The sequence below is a fragment of the Phaethon lepturus genome, unplaced genomic scaffold, assembly GCF_000687285.1.
Source record: "Phaethon lepturus isolate BGI_N335 unplaced genomic scaffold, ASM68728v1 scaffold17826, whole genome shotgun sequence".
In the NCBI taxonomy this organism is placed as follows: domain Eukaryota; kingdom Metazoa; phylum Chordata; class Aves; order Phaethontiformes; family Phaethontidae; genus Phaethon; species Phaethon lepturus.
In genome coordinates, this window is record NW_010544328.1 from 49,644 (window position 1) to 61,039 (window position 11,396).

The 11,396-nt window shown below is 47.4% G+C and overlaps 1 protein-coding gene across 2 annotated transcripts in view; it reads right to left on the reverse strand.

Annotated features, from left to right (window-relative positions):
- The window catches only part of VANGL1 (VANGL planar cell polarity protein 1), a 31,270-nt gene that overhangs the window by 6,461 nt on the left and 13,413 nt on the right, over positions 1–11,396 (reverse strand). Inside the window, exon 4 of one of the 2 annotated variants that reach the window (XM_010288655.1) lies at positions 766–899. In XM_010288655.1, the coding sequence (XP_010286957.1) occupies positions 766–899 (134 nt within the window). The remainder of the gene's footprint in view (positions 1–765; positions 900–11,396) is intronic. The other variant, XM_010288656.1, reaches the window with a different exon arrangement.

Here is an 11,396-nt window from a genome sequence, read left to right on the forward strand (position 1 = left end):
AAAGGAATGCGCACTTTTATAAAGGCTGTGATGGCTGGGAACACCCTGCTTATCAAGCCTAGCTTTCACTGATAGGGTTTAAAGAGTGTCAAATGATTAAGTCCAGTTTTCACTGCTTTGAGTGTCCACAGGGATCCACCCAGCCACCCTCCCACAGGCCTCTCTAAAGCCCAAAAGATTGAAACAGTTTTGCAGAATGGCAAATCTCAAGGGGGTCAGTTATCTGTCTCTTTATTTCCAGGAACTGTTTAGCATCATGACGACTTGGGAGTACAGCCACGCTAAGCCTGGCATGGCTAATTTAGTACTAAGGCTGCTGCTTCTTCCCGCATTGGTATCAGCCTCCTTCACTCTCCTGAAGGCTGCCTGTGGAAGTGGCACAGTAAACGACCGAGGAACTCATTTAGGTTAAAAGTTGTGTTTATGGTGCTAGCACAACCAAGGAGATGACCCAAGGGTGACAAAAAGCAGAGGCTGCCTAAAACAAGCAGTGGTGTTGAAAAGTACTTGTCAAGCCATGGTATAATTAATCCTGACCCAAAAATTGGCCGTTTCACTTGGCAAAGACAAAAGCCTTATTGTGGGCTAAACACATCTGTAAAGTCATCTGGAACCAGCAAACTCAGTACTGTTAGGAAGATTTCCAGCAAGAGACAAGGATTTGGCAAAGCAAAAAGGTGAGAATGTGTGCATAACAAAGCATAAAGCCAACCCAGCCCTTCCCTATCCCACCCAGTCTCAGAGACTACATTTCACCTCACCTACCATCAACGTTGTAGACTTTCAGGCCAGCCATATGCTTGGCTGCACGGGATTTGGAGGCTGTTAATAAGGCTGGGTTGTAGACTGTGAAATCTTTGTAGTAATTTTCCAGAACCACCAGTGCAGCTCGCTGGATGCTAGGGAAAAAAAGAAAAAAAAAATCAAGACAAAACCCCCCAAAGTGCAACAAGTTCTTTTGTTCCATTATAAAAAGAAAAGAAGAAATAGCCACATTATTTGGAACGGGTTGTTGGGCCCACAGAATTATGCAATGTGCAGAATATTAATTACTCTCTCTAGGACCTAAAATTTCATCTGAGATGCAAGATAAATCTGTCTGCCCTCACTTCAGTACGGGGACGATAGGAAATCCCTAAACAAGGGCAGCACAAACTGAATCACTAGCCTGCCTGCAGCATGGGAAAATGCAGAACAAGAGCTCAGCCCGCCTCAGCAGCGGGGCAGCTGCAACACAGAGACCTTGCCCAGACTGAAAAATCAGAGCACCACGCTGGTTTTGCTGTAGCTGGCCGGCCTGGATGGAAGGACTGGCTCAGGATGGATGCTTTTCCCTTTGAGTCATTTCCAGCCGCACCTCAGATCTCCTCCATCCAAGCACTGACAAGAGCCCAATCTCTTCAGCTTTCACAGCAAGATAAGATCACTGCCTGAGGAGTAAGGCTGCTGGAGAAGGGATTACCTCAGTATTGCTTGTTAAGTCCCAGGCAAGGGACAGAATACAGAGCAGTGATACTCCCTCCCTCCCTTTGAAGGGATGCCTCTACATAAAATGATGACAGACGGGAGCAAAACAGCACACGCGCCAGCAGCAGGAAAGGCTCAACCCAGAGGTATCTTCCTTAGCAGTCATTTCGACAGAGATGTCTGCAAGGCACTGCTACCAACAAACAGGACAGTATTTCAAAACAAGCCAGAGCTATGGTGTTTGTAAATGCCAACACACACGCGGGTTTTAGGACATAGCTCTCTCCACATTGCTCTGGCTCCATGCCCCAAGCGTGGTGGCCGGCTGGCAGTAGTATTCTCAGCAAAGCACCAAGATCACCGATTCAGTCAGCTGCAGTTTGCCAAGAACCCACATTTAATTTCATTTTGAACCCACAAAAATTATAAGGGAACTGCCAACACATTTGTTGCCAGTTAATTGTAAAGTTCACACTTACCAATGAAGCCTCTCCTAAGAAAAGCAACCAAGTATTCTCACACATGTTACAACATAGGAAAATACTACAAGGACAGTAACGTGGGAAAATAAGACACGAACAAATTAAGACCTACATTCAATTCTCGGCACTACCACCGATTCAACGCGTGCTCCCAGAGGAGCAATTTAAATTTTCCTGTGCCTTGTGCTAATATTAAACTTTCGCATCACACCTCAGTATCTTAAACAGATGCACACCCTCTGCCATCCTCATTCTCCAGCTGCTCCCCCCACCCCACACTGATCAGTGAATTAAGCATAGATGCCAGCCCATTCACGAGATTCTGAGAAAGAAGAACAAACCCAGACTTGTTCACTGTGGACCTTCATCGGTCAGTATTATGGTACAGCACCATATATGTCATTAGCTGTACGCCTTTAAGACAATGAATTGCTTTTGAAGCGAATTCCATCTTTAGGACTGTTTGGTAGGGTCCTTTACATCCAGCTAGAGCATCTTAAGGAAGCTTTACCTTTCAGGTGCCAGTCCTTCATATTTCCTCATACCAGGTTTGTTAAAGGCAACTCCATTTAAGCACTCAGCTACTGGTATGTAATGAAAAGCCACTATTTAATCAAGGAAATAATCTTCCTTTAATGAAGTAGTACAGACTGACCCACTGCCACACACATGTAGGTGCTGACACAGAACAAGTGAAAGCTGGTTTATTTCTTCCTGCCAAACTTCTGATTTGTACTGTGAACTTGCTGCAGCTTAAAAAACAAAACTTCATAAAAGCAGCCATGAGGCAGCAGCACATATTGCCCCTTTTGACTGCATTCAAACATGACTGAGTTTTTCCATGTCCGTTTCCCAGGAAGGTAAAACTCCATGGAGTTTCATCTCAAAACCCAACATTTGGAAAACTAGGACTAACTGAAAACGAGATAAAAATGAACAGTATTATACACTGCTAATACACTGCATTCATTTCAGAGAGTGTTGGGACTTCCATCCCAGCAGTGGGAAATGTTTGGGAGGTGCTCCATTGACCAACTAGCTCTATTAGAACAAAACACAATGAATCACATGACAGAATCATTTCTTTTAATACATACACATTTTCCCTAGACCCCACAAAGAATGTTATCATCAGGATGCCGGCTTTCCCCACCCACTACCCCTTCCATCCCCTCACTAAATAACCTACCCCACCAATTCATTGGCACACGCACCCAAAATCCAAATACAACAAAGCTTTTATATTGCAATAAGCAACAATCATTGCCCTGAAAATTAAAGCCCAGCTATTTTTTGCTGATGCAAACGCAGTACAGGCTCAGCACCGCACATGAGATATCCCAAACACACAGACGATCTGCTCTTTAGGGAGAGAATTGTAATTAAATATCAGTTTCCTAAACCTCTACCAGCCCATTTCTGTCTCCCATGTAGTCCATTCCTAAGCACGACAGGTTAGGAAGACAGCTGGACAGCAACTCTTCAAAATCTCTTTTAAAGCAAAAAAAAAAAAAAAAATTAAAGACAAGATGCTGTGGACAAGAAAATTAGAAGGGTCACAGTAATTGGCAAGAGCGAGGAGAAGGCTGAATCAGAGCCTTCTGGGCTGTGTTGCTCAACCTCTTCAGCCACATCAAGGGGAAGCCTCACCCTGTGCAGCGCAGGACAGCCAGCCCTGCCCCACGCCGGAGCTGCGAAGCAACAGGAACCCCCCCAAACAGGCACAGCCGTCACGCGCCCGGCGGAAAGTGACCCAACGTGCCTGTGCGACACAACTAAGCAGGGAGGAGGGTAACTGCAAGCAAACGAGGATCCAGAGCAGCGAGTAGGAGGAAAGCAAAACGCTAAGGAAGCCTGCTGTCTCCCGGCAGAAATTCAGGGTTTTTGGGACTTTCCACTGCAGGGCAGACCCTCTGCTGCCTTGCGAGCAAGGTGAAGCGGCTGCAGCAAGACTCCTCTCCACCCACACGCCAGCTCCGACGGGAATGGAAACTGGCAGCCTTCCCGGAGCCCGCGTTCGGAGGCCGTTCCCTTGCAGCAGCATCTCAGGAGGAGTTCAGCACCATGTCGGTCACTGCGCTCATTCAGCCCGCACTTCAGCGACCGGAGGCTTTCCTTGCGTTCAGGATTGTGAAAGAATGGGGAGGGGCAGGAAGAAAACGAGCAGAAAGTTTCAACACTTAATTGCAAGAGGGTCAGTGAGGATCCTCCTCGTGTCCTACCAAGAGGATCTGGCATTGTAACAAACCACCGGAATACAGAAAAGCGTATCAGGACACAAAAAGTGTTTTCATGCAACAGTTCAGACTCAAAACCTATGACATGAGAAAAAACCTCTTGCACAGGCCAGTGGCCTACTGGAAACCCAGTTTTCCTTGTAGGCAATATTGCTAAGGCTCTACATTTTGTTGCTTTGCATTTTGTGTAGTTGGAGGGTTGCTTTTTTTTTTTTTCAGTAGTTATTATTATTATTACTACTCTGAAGAAGGCCATGTCACAGCATGCTGCCAAGAGGGAAGGCAAACAAGCAGACCCAACAGAAGGGCTGGGTACCTCAGCGGCATTTGGCAGCAGAGAAATGCAGAGTCCTTTACAAACAGTAATGAATTAACTTTTACAAGGCATCCAAGGAAGTGGAGGAGGGGACTATGTGATACAAAGGCAACAACTTTCACCAATTTTTCTCTCTGAAAAAGTAACTCAGGTACAGTTTTGCCTGAATACTTGCTGCGGGATTTTGATATTTAAGGTCTTGCCGTACTCTGTAGCTCAGAGGCCATTTTGGCTTTCTATTTGCCTTCTGTGACGCAGCTACACCAATACTGAAATTGGCTTTTTCAGAGAATTTCCAGGAAAACAAGCCAGTGCTATACTGAAGCAAAGCACAGAGAAAGAAGCCTGTTTATATAATAAAATACTGGCTTTGAGCCTTGCCGGTTTCTAGAAAAATGGTTTTGAGTCTTCTGAGGTGGTGGGAAAGGGTTAGAGAAAAAGAAAATAAGGAGGAAAAAACCAAAGACTGAAGCCACACCCCTATGCTCAAAGTTGCCATTGGACACACTGGGCTCAAACCCAGCAGGCTGCAGCAGCCGTCATTCACATGGTTTTAGCAGTTTTGTGCTTTCCTGCTAAGCTAGAAATGTAGCCTGTCACACTACTATATCAACCACCAGCTAGACACTGCTAAGCATCAAAGACAGAGGAGTGCCTCGCGCTTTTGCAACAGATACAGATAAAAATATACACTACCAGGGCATCCACTTCCTTACCTCGCTATGAATACAAATCCCACAGCGTCAGAGTTTAGGGTGAGCTGTACATCTGAAATCCGCATGGAGTCAGAGAAGCCTGATCACTGCTGTGCTAACTGGGGGCTGAGGGCAGAGGAAGCCTGGGGTTATTTAATAAAATGGTTCCCAGCACATACTCCTCTCCTCCAAACAATTTTTTTTTTGGTTTTTTTTTGGTTTTTTTGGGGTTTTTGTTTTTTTGTTTGTTTGTTTTGGTTTTTTTGGGGTTTTTGGTTTTTTTTTTGTTTCAGACACAGCATCAAAACAAGCCAAGGTCTCTGGGCACACAAAATACATGTCACAGCCAGTTGGGAACAGTTGGGAAGCTTTGGCACCTCAAAGAGAAGCTGAGCAGAGCTGGCTCTGCCTTACTGGCTGTCTCCAGCCTACAACTTGCATCAAGCTCATCTACTGCAAGAGATGCTGAGGTCTTCTGGAGCACTGAGCTGCTCAACCACAGCACTTCTTACTCTCTAGCAGTGCTGTGAGCTCACACCCAACAGGCTCAGAAAACTTCTGTAGGCTGCTCCTGGGAAGGCACAATCACATCTCCCTCTCAGAAAACCCCTTTCCTTCACATACTCCTTTGCTAGGTGCAGAGCTGGGGCTCGAGTTCCTGGTCCTTCACCACACTTGATTGCCCTTCCAAAGCAAAGTCACCAGGACTAAAGCCTCAGAAATAAGACAGGAGATGCCCAACTGAAACACAGAATTAAAGTGCTTCCCACAACAACAACATCCCTGATGGAAACTGTTACAGAAGGCATTTCCACCATCCTCGACATAGGCTTGCTACTCTGTTCTACCTACCATAGCTAGTGGTGTGGCCAGCGCAGGCTGCCTAGGGAGATGTTTCCTGCAGGCTGGCAGAGCGCGAGGGGTTTGGTACTCACTGTCCTTCCCAAGCAGCACCTTGAAACAAGACTCTTGAGAGGACCAGGGTCATGCCGAAGTCCTGTGCAGCGCTGGCAGTAGCACCAATGCCTTAGTTACAGTTTTGTCCTCTCCAATAAACAGAGCCGGAGTCAGATCTCAGCAGAGATGCCAAAACAAGAAACTCCTTCAGCAGCTGCAGCCAAACAAGCACAGCAGAAAAATGCCTTTTGATCGTCGTAACTGCAACAGCATTTCAGTTTGGTACAGTGAAGAGAACAAGACCGCAACCCCTAGGAACAGGAAAACCACATTTTCTTGTCAGACAACCACAACTGAAGTCTCCACTCAGCTAAGGCAGGCAAGCACAATCCTTGGCCTCCCTGGAACAGGCACTGGGCAACTGGGACACGGCAAGTTTGGTTTACATACCTGCCTTCTGGCATTTGGTCAGGCAAGAAAGAGAACTTGCAAGGTCAAGCCTTTATCGGGGAAGGGAAGGAAAGCTCAGTGTAGTAACAGGTTGTCACTGTGATGGCAGCACGGCTGCTGCCCCCAAGGAAGCAAACATTCATCTATTAATGGTGCAATTTATATGGAGCCCAAACACACACAACAGAGTTTAGCCCCACAGTTTTGCGGCAACCAGTCCCCTTCTGTTCTCTCCTCCTCCCAGCCTTTTTTTTAAAAAAATTAAAATAAAAGAACAGGAATTTAAGTGTGTGTCCAGCCCCCCAACACTGGACATCTGAACAACTGTCCCATTAATGTTTTAAGTTTAAGCCAGAGCACCAGCTCAGTTTCTAGCTGCAGATCTGCCCTTTTCTGCCCTGCATGGTCCGAGACACAGTCAGTGCTCTCCAGCGCTCGCGCGTTCCCCCCCCCCCCCCCCAGTCTCATGTTTTGTGAGACAAAACCCAGAATCAACACAGCAGTTAGCAATACAGTAGTTCACTGCTGATGCAGAAGGGATTTCAACGTACAGATTTTCTGAATGAAAGGGGGAAGAGTAGGATTCATTTTCAGGTTGGGTTTTTTTTGTTTGTTTGTTTTCCTCCATAGCAGCCTAGGCAAAATGCTCCAGTATGGATGAAAAAGAAAAGGACTCCTGCAAAGTCTGCTACTAATGTCACTAATGTATGTTCTAATCTTTTTATTTGGAAGAGAAGCTGTGAGTACGGAAACAGCAGCTTTTAAAATAGAGGGTTTTACAGGTATGACCAAACTTGGGGGGGAGGGGTGGGGATCCACTCCTTTATGTTACATAACCCAAACAAGCTACTTATTTAAGCCCCCCTGAAGAACCCTATAAAAGTATTCCCTGGTTAGTACTAAGAAGATACTGCTACAGAAGTACAGAGTGCTAAGTTTTAGCAAGCAGCTATAAAACCCCAGTAAACCCACAGGCACACTCCCATTGCAAATCTCCTTCTGAGATCCAGCCTGATACTTCAAGAAGTTAACTGGTCTTCAGGGTACCAGCATGTGGGCTGAATGTTTTTCCCAGTCACCTTTATTGGCAGAACTTCAATTTTCAATGAATGCTTTCCCAACAGCCACACTGCCCTTGCTTCCACTTCCAACGGCTGAAGGTGGCACCTAGTATAATTATCTAGGACAAAACCCCAAGGCACTAGTCATAACATATAATGAGGAGGAAGAGGACAGCGCAATCCTCTCACTTGAAGAGTGGTCCAAAAGGTCCAACAATATGATTTACCAGGAAAAGACAGTCACTGTGTTGAGGTCAGATACTGTGACAGTACTACACTTGTCTTCCTCAGTAACATAGCGAAAATCTGATTTCGTACACAGTGCCAAGGTAGGCAAAGACCATAGGGACACTTGTTACTCCTGGCCTCATATTCAACAGATAGAAAATGAAATAAGAAATAAGCTGCAAAAGCCTAATGTGAGTTTTAGAAACAATGGAGGTCCCAGAGCACTAGAAGAGCTTCCTACGGGAGACAGGAGACTCTCTTCACAAGAAAGCCCTTGCTGAGCCTAGAGCCTCCTCCCAGGTTCACTCTATGCAGTTCTAGGATGCCGTATTGCAAGGGGTCAGCCTAGGTAACCAGAAAGGCTGTCTTCCAGCCCCCTCACAGAATAGCAAAAGGGAGTTTGTTAGCATGCGGCAAAGGTACATTGCACCGATCACCTCAACCCATCCATTGGGACGGGTACGTGAGCATACAACAAGAGCAGCTTCAGGGAATGCATCTGAAAGAGCAGCTTGTGAAAGCCTGAGCACGCGGCGTGACAAACCTCTCCCCCAGAAGGCTGAGGAAGCCAGCTGCCGGGAGAGCAGGCTCCAAAGCAAACCACTCGCGTCCTCCTATGCCAAGACCGCCTCTTCAAGAGGAACAGCGCGTGTGTGCATGTGTTTCCAAGCACTCACCATGCAAGACACCTAGCAGAACCACTAAATCCAAACGGTACAGCTCATGGATTAGTCAGTGGACAACGGCAGCTTTCAGGCACTAACAGCTTGGGCTGGATTTCAACCAGTTCCTCAGACACCAATAACCACACGCAGATGCCCCAACAGCTCTCAAACTAGAGACATCCACTTCCCTTTGACCATATATAACACATTCAAACAGCTGACGGCACTACCTTCTCATCAAGCAGAGAGCAAGCCCTTGCTACCAGCACCTCATCGCCCCAGGGTCTGCTGCAATGGCAGAGAAAAAAAAAAAACAAAACAAAACATAAGAGCACAGGAGTTGCCTGTGCCTGGCCACGTATCTGCCACATCCCAGACACCCACAGCAAACCGAACGAATGCCTGGCTGGATGATCCGCACCGTAGGCTCAACCCAGCACCCCGAGGAGCCGGCAGTAGTTGAATCGGATCCGGAGAGCAGCTGGATCCACACGCTAGAGCTCAGAAATGGGTTTCCCAAACATGCGGCCAGCACACCAAGCAGTCTGCCTCCATGCCACGGCTTTGCAAAGCGGTGGGGCATCCTCAAGGGAGCTAGTGAGAATACTAACTTGCTTATTTAGGAGAAAAAAAACCCCAAAAACCAAACAACTACCATCTGCTCACACTGAAGCAAAACCAAAGCTGTGAAAGGCTTCCTTCATCTATTGAGCAAATTGGCAGGTTGGGAAGGAGGGCAGTGGGAGAAGAGCACAAAGGGGACAACTTAAGTGAAAAGATGACGGGAGGAAGCTGCTGCCAAGCTGTCCCCACGAACCTGCATGGCACACCAGATAGATGCCATGTGCCGACAGAACAGGGGCAAGCCATCTTCCCCGGGCACCTGGGGGTGTTGCACCCAGCAGCTGGTAGCCCAAGCAGGCTCCACTTGTCTGTGAAGCCTTGGGTATGGACCTGTGACCGATTTGAGAGAGTGAGGGACACTGCCGAATTCAATCCTACAGTTAACATCTCCATAGCTGAGCAGACTGTTGAGGCCAATAACCCCCTGGAAGGAGACCCGCACGACTCAAGATAATTTAGAGAGCCCCGTCTCACAGCCGGCCTCCTGACTCCACGGCAAGCCCACAACAATAAGCTGCCAAGGAACCACCGCCTCCAGCTCCGCACCTTAAGGTACACAGCCTGGGGCATGACACCTGTCCCTCACGCTTAGGCCACAGCTGGTCCCCTGCGGGCCTGCTAGGCAGGGGAGGAGAAGCAAGGGCTTGAGGCTCTCCTTTCCCCAGGCTCAGCAGGGGAGCGCGCCTGTGCTCCTGCTCTGCAGGCGGACTGCAGCAACCCACGTGTGCAAGCTCCCTCCTCGCTCAGAACCGCGGCAGATTGACTTCAGTGAAACCGTCACTGCCACGAGAGCACGCAGCCCTGCCTCATCCCCTCTGCCCCACGTCACACAAAAATTTCTTCTGACACCACAAGCCTTCGTACGCCTCAAGAGCCAGGAGGGCAGTTAAAAAGGCTGCAGAAATTGAGCTGGGCTAAATAATCCAGGGAGAAAGATACAAACTATAAAGCTACACAGGTAATAGAGAGCTATGAATTACCAGTTCCCCCGTTCAACCAGGCAAGATTTCTTTGGGAGGGGTGAGGGAGGATCCGACCACTGACAGGATAGTTTTTTGCAGCAGCATTTGTTTAAGAAGTGATGTGAAACTATGATCAAACATTTATGTAATTGTGGGGTGTACTGAGTTATTTATGAAGGAGGCTTTACCTCTTTCAAAAATTTCTACACATTTGAGGTTATATTTAGGATTTAGGGAGTTTCAAACAAGTTGGGGGGACAGGATGACACCAAGGTGTGCTCTGCCTTCTGAACGCAGGAGTTAGGAGCAAGACCAAGAGCTTACCCTACACGCCAGAGTGAAACAGGCACTTAGTGCAGACACATTAAGGGATGAAACACCAGACTTGCCCCAGCCCTGAGCTGCAGGGCACTCATTAGCTTGTGCCCTGCTCAAGCTCTTGGAACTTTGCGTCTGCCAGCGATACGCAGTACCCTGGATTACCACTTCCAGTCCCTGGGAGTAGCATCATCCATGACAGCGATGTACTTCCTCTTCCCCACATACATGTATGCTATGCCTTTGATTAGTCAAAGCCTCAAAAGAAAAAAAAAAATGCAGGAACTGGCAGGTATGGCAAGAAGTTCATAAGAGTCCACATTTTCAAAAGATAATATACAACCCGACCCTGCATCAAAAGGCCAGTCTTCAGACAAGGAATTCTTCAAGCTACATTAATAGTTATGAAGTAACTACGCTTTCACTTAAAACCCCCACCCTAAGAAATGCAACTTTAATTCCAAGGAAACAACAGAAAGAAAGCGTTCAAAGCTTCTACTGGCAGCAAAACTTGAGTGCTGTAATGTGACTTTACATTGAGATGCTGCTGCCCTGAAACGGCAATATTCAGCTCTTGTTCCAACAGCAGCCAAAAAAACCCACCCCAGCCACTCCAACAAGCTTTGCACAACCAAGAGCTGTCTTATTTTATAGGCACCACCCAGCGACCCTACAAACAACACTGAGGCCGCAGGGACATGGTCCACAGTTCCCAGGTAAGCATATCAAAAATCCAGCCCCAACAAGGATGCAGATGACCCTCTGCCAGGACTTTGGGAGCATGAGCCAGAATCTGCATCCCCCACACCACTGTTAAGGTCCTTACTGCTGATCCAGGAGTTTGTTTTGCCAGTGAATAGCTCTCCCCAAAGCGTCAGCCAAGGTCTCCACTCGACCTAAACTGCACAAGGTGAATTTAAGCACAGAGGTACATTGGAGGTGGGGGGGGGTGCTGGAGGGGGAAATCAAGTTACAAGTGAAAATACTGCCCTCA